The sequence below is a fragment of the Bufo bufo genome, chromosome 2 (assembly GCF_905171765.1).
Source record: "Bufo bufo chromosome 2, aBufBuf1.1, whole genome shotgun sequence".
In the NCBI taxonomy this organism is placed as follows: Eukaryota; Metazoa; Chordata; class Amphibia; order Anura; family Bufonidae; genus Bufo; species Bufo bufo.
This window is the reverse complement of record NC_053390.1, coordinates 207,190,810-207,213,530: the sequence shown is the minus strand read 5'-3', so window position 1 is coordinate 207,213,530 and position 22,721 is coordinate 207,190,810. Positions and strand designations below refer to the sequence as shown.

The window sequence follows — 22,721 nt, the reverse complement described above, 5'->3', positions numbered from 1 at the left end:
AGAAACCAATTTAAAAGAGGGACCCCCCTCTCCACCTCCAGTCCTTTTCCAAGAACTAAGACACATAAGACATAATTTTTTTTTTGTGAAGGGAATTAGCCAGGTGCTGTCATTGGCTCAAAGAAAACCGATTACCGGTAAGTGTAATCTCATTTTTCCCCCTCGCCTATGACAGCACCCATGGAGATTTAGGCAAGATTTATTTAGGGTGGGACAACAGCCTGAAGTACCTTACGGCCAAAACTCAGGCCTTCATTAGAAGGTAGCTGAAGTCTATAGTGCTTAAAAAAAGTATGCAGGGAACTCCAGATGGCAGCCCTACAAATCTGCTCTATAAAAGCGGAGGCCCTCTCTGCCAAGGAAGTAGAGACTGATCTAGTAGAGTGAGCCCTGAACCCCGATGATGGAACAGCTCCCTTGGATGAATATGCTAAGTAAATAGCTTGCCTTATCCATCTAGCGACAGTCTGGGAAGATGCAGCAGAGTCCTTCTTAACATCCTGAAAGGAAATCAACAAACGGGAGGAGGACCTCCAGGGCTGTGTGACCTGCAGATACTTAATTAAACATCTCCTCACATCTAAACAATGGAACTCCGATTCTTTCTCATTTTTATGGAGAAGCACAGAAGGAGGGAAGAACTATCTCTTGGGAACGGTAAAAAGAGGAAGACACCTTTGGCAAAAAAGAAGGATCAGGAGAAATAACCACCCTATCCTCCAAGATTTTTAAGTAAGGCTGGTCAATGGAAAAAGCAGCAATCTCACTAACTCTTCTAGCAGAGGTAATCGCTAGGAGGAAAGCCAGCTTTAGGGAGAGCATCTTAGGGGAAATGCTGGCTATCGGCTCAAAAGGATCTGATGTCAGGGCTGAAAGTAGTAAGTTTAAATCCCAAGGAGGGATCCTATTTCTGCAAACTGGGGATAACTTAGAAACTGCAGTGATGAATCTCTTCACCCAGGGATGCCCCGCCAATTTAAATAAGGCACTTAAGGCTGAGATCGGCACCTTTAAAGTGCTAGACCTACGTTTTTTCCTCCAACCTTCCTGCAAGATATCTAGCACAAGAGGAATATCTGGAGCCTCTAGAACATTCACTGGTCTGTTGGCAAATCTTCAGAAAGCCCTCCAAATTCTTAAATAAATCTCAGAAGTGACCTTTTTACAACTCGCCAACAGAGTAGTGATAACCTCCTCCTCCCTCTCAATTGCCAGGCAGTCAGATGAAGACTCTCCACTTCTGGGTGAAGGATTGGTCCCTGAGCTAGAAGTCCCCAGAACACTGGAAGAACCCAGGGGGTGGCAATTGACATTCTGCGAAGCTCTGAAAACCACACCCTTTTTGGCCAAAAGGGGGCTATCACTATAACCGTAGCACAATCCTCCCTGGTCTTTTTGAGGACTCTTGGCAACAGCTTCAGAGGGGGGAAAGGCATAAAGAAAACCCCTTCCCCAGGACTGAGCTAATGCGTCTACAGCCCTCGGCGACAGAGAAAAGAACCCCCCAAAATTTCTGTTTGACCTGGTTGTAAAGAGGTCTATTTTCGGGACGTCCCATAAGGCCAATATTTTGTTGAAAACCCCCTGATCTAGGGACCATTCGCCCTGGCATAGATAATGACGGCTGAGGAAATCTGCTTCTATGTTGTTTACCCCTTTTAGATGCACAGCAGAAAGAGATGAGAGAATCTTCCGCTAGTCTGAAAATCTGGTAGCTTAGGGCCATCAGACTCGGAGCTCTGGTATCATCCTGTTTGTTGATATAGGCAACTGCTGTCATGTTGTCATGTTGTCTGAATAGATCCTGACATTTCTGCCCCTGATCATCGGAAGACTCTAAGTTAACGCTAATCTGATAGCATTCAGTTTTCCGAAATGTTGAGACTGGGCACGAGAATCGAAGTCCCAGGTCCCCTGCAGTAGCAGAGACTCTATATGGGCTCCCCAACCGAAGGGGTTGGCATCCGTGGTCAAAGAGAGGACTGCATCTCTGTGCCAGGGAACTCCCCTCTGTAGATTCTGCAGATTCATCCACCACTCCAGAGAAAACAACATCTGGGATGATAGCTGAAACTCCTGATCCAGAGAGAGGGAGTCTGTCCCAAACCTCCAGAATCTGAAGCTGTAGGGGCCTTGAGTGGTACTGGGCCCACTCCACTCCCAGAATTGCAGCAGTCATGAGCCCCAGCACCGACATGGCCTCCCTCAGGGAAACTACCTGCCGGTTCTGAATCATTGAAGAGATCAGCAGAGCCTTGTGTAAGGGCAACAGACACCTCTGGGATCTTGAATCTAGGATCATACAACTTTTGACTTGGGTACAAACTGGACGTTTCTATGTTTATCTCCATACCTAGTTTGTCCAGAACCTCTCAACCAGGTAATCTGTTCTTCCAAGTTGTGACCTGACTGGACGAGGTGAAGAAAATCATCTAGATAGGAAATAATCACTAATTCCTTCTCCCTCACATGAGATATCATCTCCCCAATGACCTTCGTAAAAACCCTTGGGGCCTGAGACAGTCCAAAGGGAAGGGCCTGAAGTTGAGCATGCAGAATCCCGTTCTCTAGTAGAATTGCTACTCAATAAATCACAGAAAAAAATGCACCAAACGGATATGCCACTGACTATACTAGCTAGTCATACAAGCAGATATTAATTGTATTATTAAAAGCTGAGACTTTTGCCAATATATTCCTGTCAGGAACACATCGGAGCCCATCATGCACCACGTCACGGTCTCTCAGCATGGCAAGGGTCCTACCACTACGCTAACTATGGTGTGAACACGGTCTGAAGGTGATGAAATCCAGCTCACAGCCAAGCTTCCACACAACCGCATAGCAGGACAACTAATGCAATGTGAATAAAGCAAGACTGTAAGCCACACCCATATCAGACCGTGTGATGGAGGCTACCAGGTGCAATAGAATGTTTAATGCCAGGTGAAGGCACATTCAATACATATAAAACAAAATCACAGAAATATAGTGGCAAATATGGGGGAACTGCTCAAACCCCAAACACTGTAGTGTGTTTCTCATTAGGGGAGCAGTCCCACCGCATGTGGACCGCAGCAAACGACCATCCCCAGCAAAAAATGCGTACAATGGAGGATGCCGGCGCGGTCCACATGCACCACAAAGGCATCCTACACAAAACGGAGCATTGTGCGGATGAAAATATAATTATATAAATCACAGAAGAAAATGCACCAAACGGATATGCCACTGACTATACTAGCTAGTCATACAAGCAGATATTAAAAGCTGAGACTTTTGCCAATATATTCCTGTCAGGAACACATCGGAGCCCATCATGCACCACGACACGGTCTCTTAGCATGGCAAGGGTCCTACCACTAGACTAACTATGGTGTGAACATATTTGCCACTATATTTCTGTGATTTAGAACTGCTACTTTCAATAACTTTTGCTGGTGGGGATGGATAGGAACATGATAATATGCATCTCTGAGATCCACTGTGGCCATGTAACAATCTGGAAAGAGATAGCTCACTGCTGACTTGATGGATTCCATCCGAAATTTCACATACACCAAATAATGGGTTCAGACATTTTAAGTTTATTATTGAACGAAAAGAACCATTTGTTTTTTTTTTTACAAGAAAAAGATTTGAGTAAAATACTCTTGCCTCTTCCTGCTTTGGAACCTCCACCAATACGTTTTGCTAATAGGGAATAAACCTCTGAAATTATGGCTGCCTGTTTTGGGCGGGTCTGAACTATAGTCCGTCAACATGAATCTCTCTGCTGGCAGCTTCTGAAATTGTAATTTTAAGCCCTCTTTTATAACTGCATTTATCCATGGGCTGTTGGAAATTTTTTGCCACTGACCTGAGAAGTGAGACAGACGACCGCCCACTGGAGGCCTGGGGTCATTGGGGCTGCTTCTTTGAGGCCTCTGCCCCGTAAAAAAAAAAAAAAAACCTTTGACTTTTTTGCTGCTCCTGTATATTGTCTAGACCAGAGATGCTCAACCTGCGGCCCTCCAGCTGTTGTAAAACTACAACTCCCACCATGCCCTTCTGTAGGCTGATAGCTGTAGGATGTCCGGGAATAATGGGAGTTGTAGTTTCACAACAGCTGGAGGGCCGCAGGTTGAGCATGCCTGGTCTAGACCTTTCTCTTCCCCTAAAAACATCTCTGTTAAACCTGGGACGGTAAGATTTTTTAGGGGACTGCCGATTGGTGGAAGGAAAGCCCTTTTTCTTATCAGAGGCCTTCTCAAGAAGATCGTCGAGGACCGGGATAAATAAGAATTCCACCTGACACGGAATAGCACAAAGCTTAGCTTTAGAACTAGCATCCCTGTACCAGTTTTTTTTAACCAGATAGCTCTATGAACAGAGTTGGATAAGGCGGAGGCCCTGGCCGATAATCTTAGGGAATCGGCCATAAATCTAGGGCATTATAAAAAGTAGGAAAAGAAGATAACTGCTCCCTAGGGGTACCCCCTTTAATGTGATCCTCCAACTCCTTCTTCCATGCCTTAAGGGATCTAGCTATCGAAGTAGCGGCAATAGCAGGCTTAAAGGGGTTGTCCGGGTTAAGAGCTGAACCCGGACATACCCTTATTTTCACCCAGGCAGCATCTCATGCTCCGATGCGCTCCCTTGCCCGATGCTAAATCGCGCAGGGCCAGGTCTCTTTTGTTTTCAATAACACTCTGCTGGGCGGAAACTTCTGCCCGGCAGTGTGTTCGGTGACATCACCGGCTCTGATGGGCAGGCTTTAGCGCTGCCCTAGCCGTTTTACTGGCTAGGGCAGCGCTAAATCCCACCCATCAGTGCCGGTGACGTCACCGGGCTTCCTGGCAGCCCCCATAGAGAGCCCCGGTACGTCACCGGAATTCCAAAAAATGCCTTAGCCCTACGCGATTTAGCGCAGGGCAAAGGAGAGCATCGGAGCATGAACTGCTCCGATGCTTAAGTCAGGGGGGCTGCCGGGGTGAACCCGGACAACCCCTTTAAAGGCCGCCGCCGAGGATTCCCAATTTATATTTAAATAAATGTCTGCCCTTCTATCCATTGGGTCCTTTATTTAGAGGATCCAAATCCTCAAAGGGGAGCGCAGCTTTTTTTTAGCTATTTTGGCCACCGGCAGGCAGTGAGCTGGCTGAGCTTTTCTTACCCGGGCGCACATACCGGCTCCCCCCACTTCCGGCTTACAGCTGTGCTTCCCTCTACTGTTGCACCCGAACTACATCACTGCCCAGCGGCGTTCCTGCGCACGCCGCTCCCCCTGGTAACAGGCAAGGTGCTGACAGCTGAACATGCGACACGGCCGCAGACACCCATTAAGAAAAAAGCACCCCCCAGGCAGAGGAGCGGAGGGAGAAAGAGGCCCAGACTTAGCAGCAGCTCCTAACGGAGACTTACGTCGCACGGGTAAGCCCTCCATACACACGTTAAACAACTGGGGCTTCCGCAGCTCCTGGTATCCTGACGATTTCCAAATTCCCTCCTGTCCCCTTAGGACAGAAAACAGAACTGGGGGTGGAGAGGGTGGTCCCTCTTTTAAAGTGGTTTCTGGTTCCTGTCCTGAGGAGTAGGAGGCGGCCTCTCCATGGGTGCTGTCACAGGCGAGGGGAAAATATTACCTGGCCCAGCGCTTTTTCTCCCTCCATGTCCCAACTCTGCTAGCCCTCATTCTCAAGGACTTCAGAGGTTTCCTTCCCCTCAGCATTTGAGATGGTCCTATCCTTGTCAGGGAAGGATTTCTCTGGTGAAGGAAGGGTGGGCAGCCTCCTATGTGCTAGCCACCCAGGATAATTCTTCTCTGGCCCAGTAAAGCGCTTTTCTTGGCAGCACATCCACACCGCAGCTTCCCAGGTCTGACGTGTTAAAGTGGCAGCCAGAAGCTACAGTGCTTGGATGGCTCCTGCCTCTAAGGGCTCATGCACAGGAACGTGCCATTTTTTGCGGTCCGCAAAAAACGGATGCCGCCCGTGTGCCATCCGCAATTTGCGGAACGGAACAGGAGGCCCATTATAGAAATGCCTATTCTTGTCCACAAAACGGACAAGACTAGGACATGCCTCATAATTTTTGGGGGGCAACGGAATGCAGCAACAGATGCGGACAGCACACAGAGTGCTGTCGGCATCTTTTGCGGACCCATTGAAATGAATGGTTCTGTATACGGAATCAAAATACGGCCAGTATACGGAAAGCAAAAAGGAGATTTTTGTATAACTTACCAGTAAAATCTCTTTCTCGCTCTTCATTGGGGGACACAGGAACCGTGGGTATAGCTATGTCCTCTAGGAGGCGTTGACACTAGTAAAAGCTGTTAGCTCCTCCCCTAGCAGCTATACCTCCTCCAGCCTGGAGAGAGAGCTTCAGTTTGTGTACAAGCAGTAGGAGAAGCAAGCCAACCAAAGAAAAAACATGAAACACCAACCATGGCAAAAGGACCCAACGGGGTTCAAACCAGCAACTGGTCAACTGTGGTCGAACAACAAAATTGGGTGGGTGCTGTGTCCCCCAATGAAGAGCGAGAAAAGAGATTTTACTGGTAAGCTAAACAAAAATCTCCTTTTCTCGCCCATATTTATTGGGGGACATAGGAACCGTGTGACGTCCAAAACCAGTCCACAGGGAGGGAAAAACCACAGAACCATGGAAGCAAGAGTCCCGGCAGGCATCTAAGAAACTGCCACCAGGAAGACCATGCGGCCTAAGGCAGCGTCCGCCGATGCATAAGTATGCACCTGGTAAAATTTGTGAATGTGTGTAAGGAGGGCCAAGTAGCCGCCTTACACAACTGAGCAGCCGAAGTGCGATTCCTCCGAGCCCAAGATGCGCCCACCGCTCTGGTGGAGTAAGGCGTGACACCTAAGGTCGGAACGCTGCCTCGGGCGCGGTATGCTTCAGCAATTGTAGACCAAATTCGGGGTGTGATTGCCACCTTGGAAGCCGCCAATCCCCTTCGAGGACCCCCCGGAATGACAAAAAGGGGATCCTTACGGCGGATGGGAACGGAGGCTGCTAAATAGATTTTCAGAGCTCTGACAACGTCCAATAGTGTAACTCTGTTTCCTTAAGGTGAAGGAGATGGGCACAGTAAGGAAAGGACAATTTCCTCGTTAATATGGAAGTCAGAGACCCCTTTTGGAAGAAAAGAAGGGACAGGCCAGCAAACCACCTTGACCCTATGAAGAACCAGGAATAGTTCTCTGCAGAGAGCGCCGCCAACTCAGACACCCGTCTGATGGAAGCAATAGCGACCAGAAAAACTACCTTCCAGGACAGGAGTCGGAGAGAAAACTCCCACAAGTGCTCCAGGGAGAGCCTGGAGCGCTGAGAGGACTAAACTCAGATTCCAAGGCGGTAAGGGAGGACGGTACAGAGGAACCGTATGAGCTACTCCCTGAAGAAGGTCCTTACAGGCCCCAGGGAACCTGAGAGCGCTGGAAAAGGATAGCAGGCGACGACGCCTGACTCTGCACGAACTATGGGCCAGCCAGACCAAGGTCCAACCCGGATTGTAGGACAGGACCGTGTGGAGAAAAACCAAGTGGCAGAACAGTTCAGCTTCCACAGAAATCCAGGAAGGACCTCCAGGTCCTGAAAAAATCCTGGACGATGCAGGCTTGCGGATGACATCCGCCGAAAAAATTCTCTTTGCATAGAATGGCGGTCTTAATAGCCACGCCGGCAAACCATGAGACCTAAAATATAGTGTTGAGCAGACTTCTGTTTTAAGTTCGGCTTCCGGTTAGCGGAGAATCCGGATATGGATTCCGAATTCCGTTGTGGTCCGTGGTAGCGGAATCAATAATCGGCCATTATTGATTCCGCTACCACGGACCACAACGGAATTCATATCGGGATTCTCCGCTAACCGGAAGCCGAACTTTAGACGCCAAACTTAAAACAGAAGTTCGCTCAACACTACTAAAATACTAATGGAAGACCGGACTCTGCGAAGGAAGGACATCTCTGAGTGACAGTGACCAGGACGTCCCCTAGAAGAAGAGGTCGGCGTACCACGTGCGACGGCCAATCCCCAGGGCGACTAGGATAGTCGAAATACCCTCCATCCTGATCTTGAACAGGGAGGGGGGGGGGGGGGGTGAGTGGTGGGAAGAATTTGCCCTGTTATTAACCCCCTAGTGCCCTGACACTAGCGATCCTACATAGGGGGAGCCTCTCCGCTCCCTTCCCTGTTTGTCCGCCGATGCATGCCCCCGGTTCGCAGCGGGGATGGTCAGGTCCAAGCATGTTGCGGACGGCCGAGAGGGACCCCGAGCGAGAGCGCATGCTGGCGAGCTCTCACTGTCAATACACTCTGGTTTGCTCCACTGATAGACCAGAAACAGCGCAGGGCAATGCTGCAGCGGCTGGCGTTAACCACCTCCAGAGCGGCGCTTCTGGTGGAATCCGGTGGGAGCCGTGGCCGGGAAGGCAGCGCGCCCATCAGAAATAAGCCCTGCGCATGGTCCTCCGCCATGCACCTGCCCGGAAGCCATTAATCCCCTAGTGCCCGAGAGCAGTCGGCCCAGAGGGGAGCGAGAGGGAGTCTGGAGCTATAAATAAAGGCAGGTGCCTGTTTTGTGCGCAAGTTTTAACCAGGATTTGAACTCAAGATTCTGCAGAGTCCCACTGGGCCTATACAAAAATGCCACCACAGAGGGAGAGTGGGGATACTTACCTAATCCTGTGTACTCACCTCATCTTCCTCCTCCCTAAGTGGGCCTATAAGGTCACCTTCTCCAGCAGGGTCGCCTCCTCAGCAGCTGGCACCGGAGTGGCAGGAGTCTGGCATGGCGGGAGGGTCTTCTCTTTGGCGGACCTAGGTGACCCCTTGACTGGCGGGATGCAGGGGAGCGAGGCTGCCCTGGTCCACCTTGTCTTCTTATGGGGGAGGGGGCATCATGGCGGACCAACGCTGGCGTGCTCCCCCCGGGAGAACAGGGAGGCGAGGCGACCACTGTTTCCCACCTGAAAGAAGGAAAATAAACAAAAAAAAAAATCTTCTGGAGCTTCCCTGCTATTGACACTAGAAAAAAACTGAAGCTCCATCTCCAGGCTGGAGGGGGTATAGCTGCCAGGGGAGGCGCTATCCAGCTTTTACTAGTGTCAACGCCTCCTAGAGGACATAGCTATACCCACGGATCCTGTGTCCCCCAATGTAAATGGGCGAGAAAAACATTAGTGTGCATGAGCCCTAAAGTTCATGCTTTCTTTTCCTGGCCAGAAGTGTTTACCTCAGGAGTACCTGGGCCTGAGCAAATAGCTGGGGAAGCTGCACAATGTAGTCCCCTAATCTGGGGCCTAGCAGTTTTTGGGAGGCAGGAGCAGTTCATGCCTGCCTTCCTTCCCCCAGCTATTTTTTCACACTTAGGGTACTTTCACACTTGCGTTGTGAATATCCGGCAGGCAGTTCCTTCGCCGGAACTGCCTGCCGGATGCGGAAATCCGTGTGCAAACGGATAGCATTTGTAGACGGATCCTGATCAGTCTAACAAATGCATTGAAACACCAGATCAGTCTCTCCGGTGTCACACGGAAAAACAGATCCAGTATTTATTTATTTTTTGCATTTTTAAAAGGTCTGCGCATGCCGTTTTGCCAAAACACTTGGTGCCAGATCCGGCATTAATGCATTTCAATGGAAAATAAAGCCATTTGTTCTGGAATTCCGGCCAAATACCGCAAGAGTGACTGAACTGAATGGATTGCTCTCCATTCAGAATGTATTAGGATAAAACTGATCAGTTCTTTTTCGGTATTGAGCCCCTAGGACAGAACTCAATACTGGAAAATAATAAATAGTAGTGTGAAAGTACCCTTAAGGCTCCATTCACACGTCCGCAAATGGGTCCGCATCCGTTGCGCAATTTTGTGGAACGGGTGCGGACCCATTCATTTTCTATGGGGACGGAATGGATGCTCTGCGGAGCGCGGCCCCGATCTTCGGGTCCGCAAAAGGTAGAACATGTCCTATTCTTGTCCGCAGCTTGCGGACAAGAATAGGCATTTCTTTAGGGGTGTCGGGGGTGTGTGTTGCGGATCCGCAATTCACCACGGACGTATGAATGGAGCCTTATTCAGGCCCTCTATTGACACTCTTAACCCTTTCCTAACAAAGCAATTTTCAATTTTTCACTTCCTGCCTTCTCAGAGCCATAACCTTTTTATTTTGCTGTTCACATAGCCATCCGAGGGCTTGTTTTTTTGCAGGACAAACTGTACTTTCTAATGCCACCGTTTAATATTGCATAGGATGTAGTATGAAGCAGGGGAAATAAAGAATTCAAAATAGGGTGGAGTTTTTTGTTCTATGGTGCTCACAGGGCAGTAAAATTGACTTGTGCTCTTCATTCTCCAGGTCAAATCTGGCGATCGCACATACTGCATGTATAGTTTTTCTTGTGCTTTAAAGAGGACCTTTCACCGATTCTTACCCTATGAACTAACTATACAGATATGTAGAGCGGCGCCCGGGGATCTCACTGCACTTACTATTATCCCCGGGCGCCGCTCCGTTCTCCTGCTATGCCCTCCGGTATCTCCGCTCACTAAGTTATAGTAGGCGGAGATACCAGTCCCTAAGTTATGGTAGGCGGAGTCTGCCCTAGCGCTGGCCAATCGCAGCGCAGAGCTCACAGCCTGGGAGGTTATTTTCTCCCAGGCTGTGAGCTCTGCAATGCAATTGGCCAGCGCTAGGGCAGACTCCGCCTACCATAACTTAGGGAACGGAGATACCGGAGGGCATAGCAGGAGAACGGAGCGGCGCCCGGGGATAATAGTAAGTGCAGTGAGATCCCCGGGCGCCGCTCCACATGTCTGTATACTTAGTTCATAGGGTAAGAATCGGTGAAAGGTCCTCTTTAATACTGGGGGGGGGGGGGGATATAAAATATTTTTAAAAAAGTTCCTTCATTGCCTTATCCTGATGCCTATAACTTTAAGAGTTAGATCTAAGGAGATGTACGAGGGAAAACCTGAGTTTTTTTTTTATATTTTAATAGTACAGGTGGTTTTGCACATGGCAATGCCTTTTTTTCTTTTTGGGAAAGGGGAGTGATTAGAATTTCTACACTTTTTTTCCTACTTTGTTAGGTCTATAACTTACAATCTGATTTGCAACTTGTACAGAACAATGGAATTTGCTCCATTATTCCCTACAGAAAATTATGATAGGCTAGGCTTACAGGCTCAGTATATTCCAGTTCAGAGCAGCACTGAACTGGGATATACTAATGAGCCTGTAAGCTAAGGCCTCTTTCACACTTGCGTTGTTGGGATCCGGCATGCACTTCCGTTGCCGGAGGTGCCTGCCGGATCCGGAAAAACGCAAGTGTACTGAAAGCATTTGAAGACGGAACCGTCTTCCAAATGCTTTCAGTGTTACTATGGCACCCAGGACGCTATTAAAGTCCTGGTTGCCATAGTAGTAGTGGGGAGCGGTATACTTACAGTCCGTGCTGCTCCCGGGGCGCTCCAGAATGACGTCAGAGCGCCCCATGCGCATGGATGACGTGATCACATGGATCACGTGATCCATGCGCTTGGGGCGCCCTGACGTCACTCTGGAGCGCCCGGGGAGCCGCACGGACGGTAAGTACACTGCTCCCCCGCTCCCCACTACACTTACCATGGCTGTCAGGACTTTAGCGTCCCGGCAGCCATGGTAACCACTCAGAAAAAGCTAAATGTCGGCTCCGGCAATGCGCCGAAACGACGTTTAGCTTAAGGCCGGATCCGGATCAATGCCTTCCAATGGGCATTAATTCCGGATCCGGCCTTGCGGCAAGTGTTCCGGATTTTTGGCCGGAGCAAAAAGCGCAGCATGCTGCGGTATTTTCTCCGGCCAACAAACGTTCCGTACCGGAACTGAAGACATCCTGATGCATCCTGAACGGATTACTCTCCATTCAGAATGCATTAGGATAATCCTGATCAGGATTCTTCCGGCATAGAGCCCCGACGACGGAACTCTATGCCGGAAGACAATAACGCAGGTGTGAAAGAGCCCTTAGTACAAGCTCCAGCTCATTGTTAGAACAGTGCGCTTTCCCCGAGCTCCATGTACGGCGGATGTCAGGAAAGTCTGGTCATCTCTTACTGATGACCTATCCTCAATATAGGTAAACAATATCAGATCAGCTGTATTAAGAGATCACGGCGCTTGTGCGCCTTTCTTCACTGTTTACCTGCTTGCAGTCAACATTGCAGCGGTGTAACTACAACTAGTCAAGTGAATAGGACAGAGCAGTTGTAATGACACTGCTTTGTTACAATGTCAATAGCAAGCAGGTAAACCGTGACTTGTAAACAGCTGATCAGCAGGGGTGCTAGGAGTCAGACCAATGCTGATCCGAAATTGATGACCTATCATGAGGATAGATCATCAATGTGAGAAAAAACCATGCACCAGCGCGACACAAAACAATGCCATGCATAGGTCACTAACAGGACCAGGAACACGCATTATTTTGTGGCACGCTCATTTGAGCCTGTACTTGCGCTGAGCTGATTAAGACAAGTGCAGAGCAGTGGGGAACAATGTGCAGGCGCCAATATCCCAACAATACATTGAATGCGTGAAATTTCAAGCTGGATTCCTACATGAAATTAAAGGAGGCCATAAATCAAATGTGAAGGGGCAGGGAGCTGGACTGCACGCTAGAAAGCCACTGTCCCCTTGTCTTCAAGAACTTCATTTACATACTGCATGCAGGGGATAAGTTTTTTTGTGTGATTAGGTTCATCAGAGAGCACAGAAAAAAAAAAAAAACACCAACAACTTTAGAAACATGAGAACATCTGTAGTGTAATATTGGCGATTTATGGAGCTTCTTTAGCTGACAAGTTCCCTTTAAATCTGGGCGTTTCAACAGCATTGTTATTTTACTATGGCAATGACGTAGTATATACAGGACCACCTTGATTAGTATAATTGCTCCCATCATATGACAGCAGAGCAAGGAAAAACGCCATGATGCAAAAGAGATCTTCAAAAAACACAAAACTCAAGTAAAAGATTTATATATTTTTTTTAATAACGCACTGAAGTTTTTTTTTTAGAAGACCAGTTTATGTGGATACATTCCATTTGACAGAGAAAACGCTGAGCGCAGGTATCCACGAAGTTGGGGCTCTTTCTTGATGAAAGTCAGGAGCTGTGAGTCAACAAACTTCTGGTCTGCTTTGCGCTGTTGTGTGACTTCGTATTTCTAGGGAGGAAATGAAGAGTCACATACTAGTTCAGAAGGTATTCTTGTAGTCTGAACGCTAAAATGGAGGCTTAAACAACTTAATGATTTAGATTAATTAACTATGGATTTATTCATAGCCCCATAAAGTCTGAAGCAGCAAAAATAATGAAAACCAATAGTATTCTGAATAGGCAAGTCTCAAGTTATATAATTATCCCCTTATCCACAGTACAGTCATCCTGAGAGCAGCACAAGTATTGCATAAAACTGACATAATAGTGTTATCCAATATATTCTAGAACTGTAATGGTATATAGCATCATAAATCAATATCATGCTACGCAACCCGACTGTCACATAGCCGGTCGTGACTGGTGCTGCCGCATACTCACACTGCAAGTCCGATGCGTGGAACTTGCTCGTCTGAAAGGGGACTAAGTCACAAATACACTTTATAGCGGGAACACTCAAATGCTTTGACCTTTAGGACACATGTAAGATCCTGCTGGTATTGGGCTTGAATTCTGGGCTCACATGGATGCCTTTTTCCAAAAAGCTTGTTCCTTTGAGTTTGATTACCGGAAACCTTACCATTCCAAGCAATGGGCTTGCAAATCAATAGCACTTTACACGAAGTGAGGCATTATAGTTGCAGTCAAGGAAACCTAAGTGCAACACTTTTGTTCTGGAAATTAGTGGTGGTCCAAGCTTTTTGGCCGCACTTATTTGATCTGTGACAGATGTTACTCAGATGGAGATCTGAAATGATCCTTGTGAGAACAGAAAATCATCAAGCTAATCAACACCTTTCATAGGGTCCAACACTTACTGTTTCTAATTCTATGAAACGGTCGCTTAGACATTATATTGAAATTACCATAGACTGAAAAGGAAGCTTTGATTAGATCCCCAAAAGGCAGCTACTTACTTCCTTCTCTGTGTCAAAGATCTCTCCCTCCTGATGCTTGGGTTTACGCAGCTTCTTCTTCTTGAAGTATGTGTCAGTTAGGTGTTTCGGGATCTTGACTTTTGAGATATCAACTTTGGTGGATGTGGCAATGACAAATTTCTGGTGAGCTCTTCTAAGAGGAACTCTGTTGATGACCAGAGGGCCTAATACATGATAGACAGATTTACGTTATGGAACAAAAAAACATGGGATGCAAATAATAGCAGGCCAATAAAATATACTTTAGCAGATCTATCAGCCCACTCAAAAATGCCTCTTATCAGAGTTCCTACTACATTCAGTCCTATATGAATTTAATCAGACTCCAAAATGAATGTGGGGGGGGGGGGAAAAGGATCAACATTTAAAACGTGCAGGTTGACATTTACCTGTTACCAAAAGGAGTCCAGTCTGAAGCTGTTTCAGGAAGACAACACGCTGCAAACGAAAAACATATTTAGACTCTAAATTTAGAAAGAGGCTTCTAGAAAATATGAATACTGTGCATTACAAAAATATTCCTATTGCTACACTGCAAACACAGAGTTCCAATTTCTTAAGATATGCTGAATCCAGAGAACTCTGGTCCAGATTTAATCGTAAAGATGGTGTAAGCTTAAATGGGCTGTCAAGACCTGCATCAGATTAATCACAGGGGCTCAGGCAGGATGATAAATCTGGTGCAGGGATAGACACCTCCGACTACACCAATTATAGGCAAGGTTACTCTACAGATTTTTACACCGAAATGGTGTCAAAATCTCAGGTGCATTTTAGGCTCCACCTACTTCCCTGTGACGCTCTGCCCACTTCCCACTAAGCCTCATCCCCTCAACTAGCAGGTCTGAAGTGTAGAAACCCTAGATGTGCCACATTGTCCAACTATTAGTCAGCTACTTAGTGCTGCGGCATGCTAACATGACCAGATGATACAGCGTATGAACGAGTCCTTAAAATGCGCAGTTACCATAAACATTCAATACCACCATCTACAACTCTGTTACAGTTAATGGGGTTGTCTCATTTCACAATGACTAAAGTGAGATGAGACCCAGTCCTGCCCACTAGGTGGCTGGAGAACAGTGGAGAGGTCTGGCACTTGCTGTTTCAACAGCTCGCATTGCAGTTCATAGGAGCTATAGAAACCGGTAGCCCAGTAAGCTATGTTGTTTCTGAGTTAAGGAATCAGCATAGCTTTCTGTGCTATCCTTTTTCCGCAGCGGTCATGCACAGCAATGGGAGCTACTGAAACAGTGAGCGCCGGCCATTTTGCCGTCTCCCAGCCGCCTAGTGGTCGAGATTAAAGACTGTATTAGACAGCCAGATCCTGCCGGAGATGGTCGGGAAGGAAGCTTTCCTTCCCGGCAATCGCCTGCTCGCTAGCAGAGGAGACCACTGTCATTACATGCAGCAATCTCCTCCACAGCCTGGGGAGGAGAGATTATACCATCGCTCATCCCCCCGCTGTCCAGTTATTTGCAGGCAGCAAATTGTGAGTAGACAGCACAATCGGCTGCCGGCAAACAATTTTTTTTTATATATTTTTTTTTTAAACCCGTCAAAAGATTTGGATTGCCAAACGAACGAGCAAACTCATCCATCGGCCAATCAGAGGCAGTATTACACTGCCAGATCACTAATAAGCGTGTTCATATGAACGCTCGTTAGCGATGACTGGCCCGACAATTGCCAATGTAATACAGACTTTAGTCTCATCTCACCATAGTAACAGCAAGATGTGACAACTCCACATCACTAACTGCAGGGATATATGGGGAACATTTGCCAGGTTTTAGTCATTTTTCTCCCACACAAAGCATTCATTGACAACCACTCCTCGAATGTAGGTGCCTGGCAAAAAAGCCAATTTGCCGAGTAGATGCCTTGCTTAGCCAGCCAATTCTACAATGGTTGCTGCATGGGAAGCGTGTTACACTGCATCCGTTCATCAGGCAATCCAGATCTTTCGGCATGCTGAAAGATCAGGATTTGCCAGCGGCTACCCACTGTACATCATGGGGACGAGCGATTGTATAATGATCGCTCCTCCCCATGTTGCTGAGGAGATCGCTGCATGTAATAGCAGTGGTCCCCTCAGCAAGCGAGCAGACGATTGTTGTCGGGAGAGAATGCTTCCCTCCCGACAATAGTCTGCCTGATCAGAGTGTCTAATACACCCTTTACAGAGAGGCCATTAATCACTGATAACATCTCCCCCGTGTACAACTTAAGTCAGAATGAGCAGAGAAAAATAAGTATTAGAGCGCGATTACCACACAGGACACGCTCATCTGAAAGAGGCCTTACACAGAATGCCATCAGTGACTAATAAAACCTCTGTGAAAAATGAAATCTGAAAGAGCAGAAGTATTGATGTATAAATTACAAGTTTCCACAAAGCTATGCATCTATCTGCTCAGCTCCTCCTCCTCTACAACATGCTGCCTGCAAAATTCTGGATTCTGAAAGCCTTCAACATCACACACCTAGATTTTTCCAGATCACTTGGATGCTTTTATATGTCATACAGAACGATACCAATCCATGTATATTGACGAATGAGGAAAAGCAGCTACAACCAAAGACCTGTGTGATGAATCACTCAGGCCAAGTACATGCAGTCGGACCGCTCACTGCCCAAACCTCATATGAAGGTTATTATTGGCAAAAAAAACGTAGTCCATTGCTAACACTAACATGACATTTTATGGGCACTTGACTTCATTGCCAATTTATCATCACTTCCAAGTTCCTATTTTCTGTCTGCCCATGTCCAAGCAGGTACTTGCCTTTCCCCTGTGACGTCCATCGAGAAGGATCAGCACAGTTCCAGGAGTGATGCTGGCGCGCAGATTGCGCTTGTGCTGGCTGAAGGGCTTTTTGCCGTGGCTGAGCAGCTTGCGAGGAACATCTTCAGTGGGATAGTAACGTGGCTAGAAAAGGTGAAACCAAATAGGTAAAGCCAAGTCAACAGGACTTCTTACAGGCAGGGCTCTTATTAAAGTGCATGGGACCAGTATGAACACTTACCATTTTACGGAGCTTAACCACACGTGTGCCGCCGTTCTTATCCCCACCAACTGTCTTAGTCACGGTTGTTTTGGGCTTCTCCCGCTTCTTCTTCTCAATCTGAAGTAGCCAAATGATCAATATTACATGAGGAATAAATGACCGTGCGTATTAAACCGCAACACGAGTACTTACCTTAGTTACAGGGGCTGCGTACTTGCGCTTGTACATCGCCTTCCTTGCAAACATTGCAGATCGGGAATACCTCCCAATTCCACGGGCCAGTACTGGGTTGCGACTGGCATGATGTTTTCGGACCTTCTTCTCAGCCTGCTCTCCTGGCGCCTTCACAGCCTGCTCTCCCGGCGCCTTCTCTGCTGCTGCCTTCTTCTCAGGCTTCTCTCCTGCTGCCTTCTTCTCAGGCTTCTTCTCCACCTTCTCTCCGGCAGCCTTCTTTTCAGCCTTTGCTCCTGCCGCCTTCTTCTCAGGCTTCTCTCCTGCCATCTGTAAAAGCAGAATAAAAGTAAGCCATAGACAGAGAACATGTCAAAGCAATGCTCATGGGCACCCTGGTATGACTACCTGAAAAATCCCCACCGTTTCTAACTCTGGGCTCAAATATTCAGACTCACTATGACTATAAAACTAAGTTATCACAGTGCCAGACAAAAAACAAGAGTGGAAATTACCCTTAAAGGGTCTTTTTGCCTTTGGCAAGCTTTTCTTCAGACCCTCCAGCATGGCTGGACCCACAGTGGTAGTCAAACTCATCTGGTCCTGGACACCGAATTCTGGTTCCGTCACTGCCCAGCCAGGTCTGCAGGTCCCGGCTTCCCCAAACATCAACAGCCATTTTAGCGTGGGTCACATGACCGCAGAAGCGAACAGCTGGTCACAGCTGTAGCATTACCTATGCTGACATGAGCAGGACCTGCAGAGCCAGCAGTGATGCAAGAGGAGCAGGTCACTGCTATGGCCAGCGATTGGCTGCAGCAGTCATCAGCAACATGTGCAGGTAGCCTACAGTGGCTTTCACTTGACAAAGACCGCCAACAGCCACATGACCCAAGAATGGATGGAGCTCCAATACTCTCTGCGGGATCATCTTTAATTCGGAAAAAATATATACATATTAAAACTCCCATCAGCCCCACACAGTGGTAGTATGGACACCGATCTGCACATGTGCTGCTACTTCACACGGACACCCGCTACACAGGACCACGCAGGCTCAGGGCCGCGGCAGACCAGCGACACAAACATGACAACTCGAGCACCGGGCCGGGCATCTCAAACCGCCACTGCTCACCCAAAACGGGCGCAGTCACTGTAATAACGCCTCCATAGCACAGGGCAAGCTATTCACAACACCCCTCACTAACCCACCAGGGTGAGCAGATCCGCCCCGAGCAGGATTACAACGGATAAACTAGCCGGGCCCGGCTCTAGCTAAACGACATCCGCCATTCCTACCTTGGCTGAAAGGAAAAAGGATTAACATCCGGGCAATGCAAGTATAAGAACCCGCCGCGCGACGTCACTTCCGCCGCAGGGGGTTCTGGGAGATGTAGTTCTACGCTCTACTCGGCTAGCCTCCCGTCTTTGACGTCACGTTTCCGCGACGGTGCCGGTAGAATTAGTTCATTTGAACCATCTCATTTTGTAAATGCTTTGGTAGGACTAGTCGAGTCTATTCCGTAATCGGAAGGAAGACGAGTATACGGGCGCTCGGTGGTTTTTTTTGTTTTCCCCCCCACTTCATGCTGACGGTTTCCGCTGCTTGTAGTAGTCTAGTCCTAGCGGTCACTCTACGTACAGACAGCCTTTGTGGCGTTGCTCGTCGCTTACTTCGGGGATTCAGCTAAACTTACCGGAGGGCTGTGTGTCGTGGCGCGGTGTGATGACGTCATTGGTGGCCGCCCGGGTGGTGGTGGTGGAGCTGCTGCTAGGACTGCTGGAGGCCTTCATCTGATTTGCAGCGGATTGCTGACTGAAGCGGTGTTGAGCGGAGCCCAGTGAGTGCTGGAGGCCCCGGTGTACAGGAGACAGCCTGCAGCCGAGCTCATACAATGACATCCAGGAGGTGAGACTGCCAGAGCCCTGCACTCTCCTCTGTGCTCACAGACCTTCCCCAGCCAAGGCTGATCAATACCGCAGCGTCCAGTGTGACTGCTGACCTACTACTGTGCAGTCCTGGCTGACAGTCTGGTTGCTAGGGATTCATTGTCTGACAGCCGGGCCAGCATGTCCTTAGCAACCACTCTGATTCCCATCACTCAGGTCTCCTCCTCCAATGTCCTCATCTCAGTTTTGCTTATTGATTTTTATCAGATGGGTGACGCTAGGGAGGCTCATCCCCGTCCCTGCCTAACATTGGCTGCTCCCCCCCCAGCGGTGCAGGGACCAGGTAAGTATATTGTTTGTGGGGGGCATTTTTTAGTCTTGGATAACCCCTTTAACACTACGCATCACCTCCTGTGGAGTGGCGTATAGTGTAACTACAAGCGCGTGCTCCATTCATCTGAGCATAATGAACACGAAGCTGCGCTCACATGGAGTGCTGCAAGGTGTCGAATCTGAGGATAGGTCATCCAATATATATAGCCGGACAACCCCTTTAATAAAAGGCGCTTACTAATGTATAATGATTGTCCATATTGCCTCCTTTGCTGGCTTGATTCTTTTTTTTCCATCACATTATGCACTGGTTGTATCCTGCGGCGGTGGTCGTGCTTGCACAATATAGGGAAAAATGCCCGAGACTCTGGTGGCCAGGACCATACATAGGTACGCATGCGCAGCAGCTCCCGTCCCGGCCATCTCATATCGAGCCTTGTATAATGTGATGGAAAAATGGATCAAGCCAGCAAAGGAGGCAATATAGATAATCACAATACATTGGTAAGTGCCTTGTATTAACTTTCTCTACATGATAAATGCTATTTGCTTCTCTGTAGAATAAAATGTTAAGTAACACTTTATTATACTTTGTGGTTCAGTTGATCCCCATTTTTAGGATGTCTGCTTGTTGTTAGTGACGGGAAGCTTTTACGTTGCATATTTGTCTTCACAAAAATTGGCGCATAATATACATCGTGTACATGGGGCCTAAAGGCATGCTGGCATGCTTTACCATGGTTCAGCAGCCAAAATAGGTAAACCTCATTAAGTTCACACAACAGGGTTTTGGCGTGGATTTGGTGCTAACACCGGTTTTCAATGAAAGCCGGGTTGCAGTTCACACGGTTGAGGATTTTTCACATGCCGCGTTTCAGACTGGACCAGGAATGTACGTGTCCATTCTTGGTGGGGTTACCACGCAGACACCTCGGAAAGCTGTAGCGGGATCATGGTTTAGCGCCATTCATTGGAGCTAAACTGAGAGCGGGACCACTGCATTCAAAATGAAAAACCACAAAAGAAGCCGCAGTGGTTTCTGCTGTGGGATACCCAGTGGATTTTGGCATTGTGTGAATTTGTGGTAAATCCGCATTATTTTATTTTGCTGAACAGAAACATTAAGGCCTCTTTCACACGGGCGAGTATTCCGCGCGGGTGCAATGCGTGAGGTGAACGCATTGCACCCGCACTGAATCCGGACCCATTCATTTCAATGGGGCTGTGTACATGAGTGATGTTTTTCATGCATCACTTGTGCGTTGTGTGAAAATCGCTGCATGTTCTATATTCTGCGCTTTTCACGCAGCGCAGGCCCCATAGGACCAGGAAGCGGTAAGGACCTTTTTTCAGGGAGTGGCACATACGGTTACTCCGTACCGTCCTCCTTTACCGCCTTGGGATCTGAATTTAGGCCTCCCAACACTCCTGGCTTCTCCTGGAGCTCTGGCGGGAGATTCTCTCCTACTCCGTCCTGGAAGGTAGTTCTTTCTGGTCGCTATCACTTTCGTCAGACGGTGTCTGAGTTGGCGGCGCTCTCTGCAGAGAACCCTTCCTGGTTATTCATAGGGACAAGGTGGTTCACGGCCTGTCCCTTCCTTTCTTCCAAAGGTGGTCTCTGACTTTAATTTTAACGAGAAACTTGTCCTTCCCTCACTGTGTCCATCTCCTTCACACCCTAAGGAAAAGGAGTTACACCATTTGGATGTTGTCAGAGCTCTGAAGCTCTATTTAGCAGCCTACGGTCCCTTCCGCCGTACGGATCCCCTTTGTCATTCCGGAGGGTCCTCGAAAGGGGTGGGCGGCCTCCAAGGTGGCAATTGCACGATAGTTTCGGTCTGCAAATGCTGAAGCATACCGCACCCGGAGCAGAGTTCCGCCCTTAGGTGTCACTTCTAGCTCCACTAGAGCGGTGGGCGCTTCTTGGGCTCGGAGGAATCGCGCTTCGGCTGCACAGTTGTGTAAGGCGGCTACTGGTCCCCCTTACACACATTCACAAAATCTTACCAGGTGCATACGTATGCATCGGCGGACGCTGCCCTGGGCCGCATGATCTTACAGACGGCAATTTCTTAGATGCCAGCAGGGACGCTTGCTTCCATGGGTCTGTGGTTTTTCCCTCCCGGTGGACTGCTTTCGGACGTCCCATGGTTCCTGTGTCCCCCAATGATTATGGGCGAGAAAAGGAGATTTTTTTATAACTTACCAGTAAAATCTCTTTCTCGCTCTTCATTGGGGAACACAGCACCTACCCAGTATTTGTTGTCCGGCCACAGTTGTGGCAGTTGCTGGTTAGAACCCAGTTGGGTCTTTTGGCACGGTTGGTGTGCCATGTTTTCTCTTTGGTTGGCTTGCTTCTCCTACTGCTTGTACACAAACTGAAGCGCTCTCTCCAGGCTGGAGGGGGTATAGCTGCCAGGGGAGGAGCTAACAGCTTTATCTAGTGTCAACGCCTCCTAGAGGACATAGCTATACCCACAGTTCCTGTGTCCCCCAATGAATATGGGCGAGAAAGAGATTTTACTGGTAAGTTATACAAAAATCTCCTTTTCCATGTGTGTTCCCTTTTTTTTGCGGACCGTATGCGTAACCATTCATTTCAATGGGTTTGCAAACAAAAAACAGAAGTTACTCAGTGTGCATTCCATTTCCGTGTGTCCGTTCCGCAAAATAATAGAACATGTCCTATTATTGTCCGCATTACGGACAAGGATAGGACTGTTCTGTTAGGGGCCAGCTGTTCCGTTCTGCAAAACACGGAATGCACACAGACATCATCCATATTTTTTGTGGATCCGTCATTTTTTTGCAGACCGAAAATACAGTTTCTTTCGCCCTATAAGACGCACCTAGGTTTTAGAGGACAATAATAAAAAACATTTTTTTTTCATTAGACCTCAGATCAGCAGTCAGACCCCCAATGTTAATTAGACCTCAGCTCACAGCCCCAATCAGATCCCCAATGTTAATAAGATCTCGGATCAGACCCTAATGTGAATGACCCCCAATCAGACCTCAGATCAAAGCACAATATAAAGAAGACCCCCAATCAAACCTCAGATGAGACCCCCATCATATAGTCATATAATCAGCCCCTAGCCATATGTACTTAGCCCCTAGCCATATGTGAGCAGCCCCCAGCCATAATTCAGCCTTAGATCACAAAATAACAC

At 48.0% G+C, this 22,721-nt stretch overlaps 2 protein-coding genes across 3 annotated transcripts in view; one reads left to right on the top strand and one right to left on the bottom strand.

Moving 5' to 3' along the window:
- Positions 1–13,012: 13,012 nt before the first annotated feature.
- RPL6 (ribosomal protein L6) lies at positions 13,013–19,076 on the bottom strand. Its single transcript, XM_040416048.1, has 7 exons — positions 19,023–19,076; positions 17,347–17,655; positions 17,173–17,271; positions 16,932–17,075; positions 14,532–14,580; positions 14,122–14,306; positions 13,013–13,211 (listed from the first exon to the last, which is right to left on the bottom strand). The coding sequence occupies exons 1-7, from the start codon at positions 19,059–19,061 to the stop codon at positions 13,059–13,061; spliced, it is 978 nt and encodes a 325-aa protein (XP_040271982.1). The 5' UTR covers positions 19,062–19,076; the 3' UTR covers positions 13,013–13,058.
- A 24-nt stretch (positions 19,077–19,100) lies between these two features.
- PTPN11 (protein tyrosine phosphatase non-receptor type 11) overlaps positions 19,101–22,721 on the top strand; it is a 67,025-nt gene continuing 63,404 nt past the window's right edge. For both annotated transcript variants that reach the window (XM_040416046.1, XM_040416047.1), the window contains exon 1: positions 19,101–19,234. In XM_040416046.1, coding sequence (XP_040271980.1) covers positions 19,221–19,234 — 14 coding nt within the window. In that variant the 5' untranslated portion in view covers positions 19,101–19,220. The remainder of the gene's footprint in view (positions 19,235–22,721) is intronic.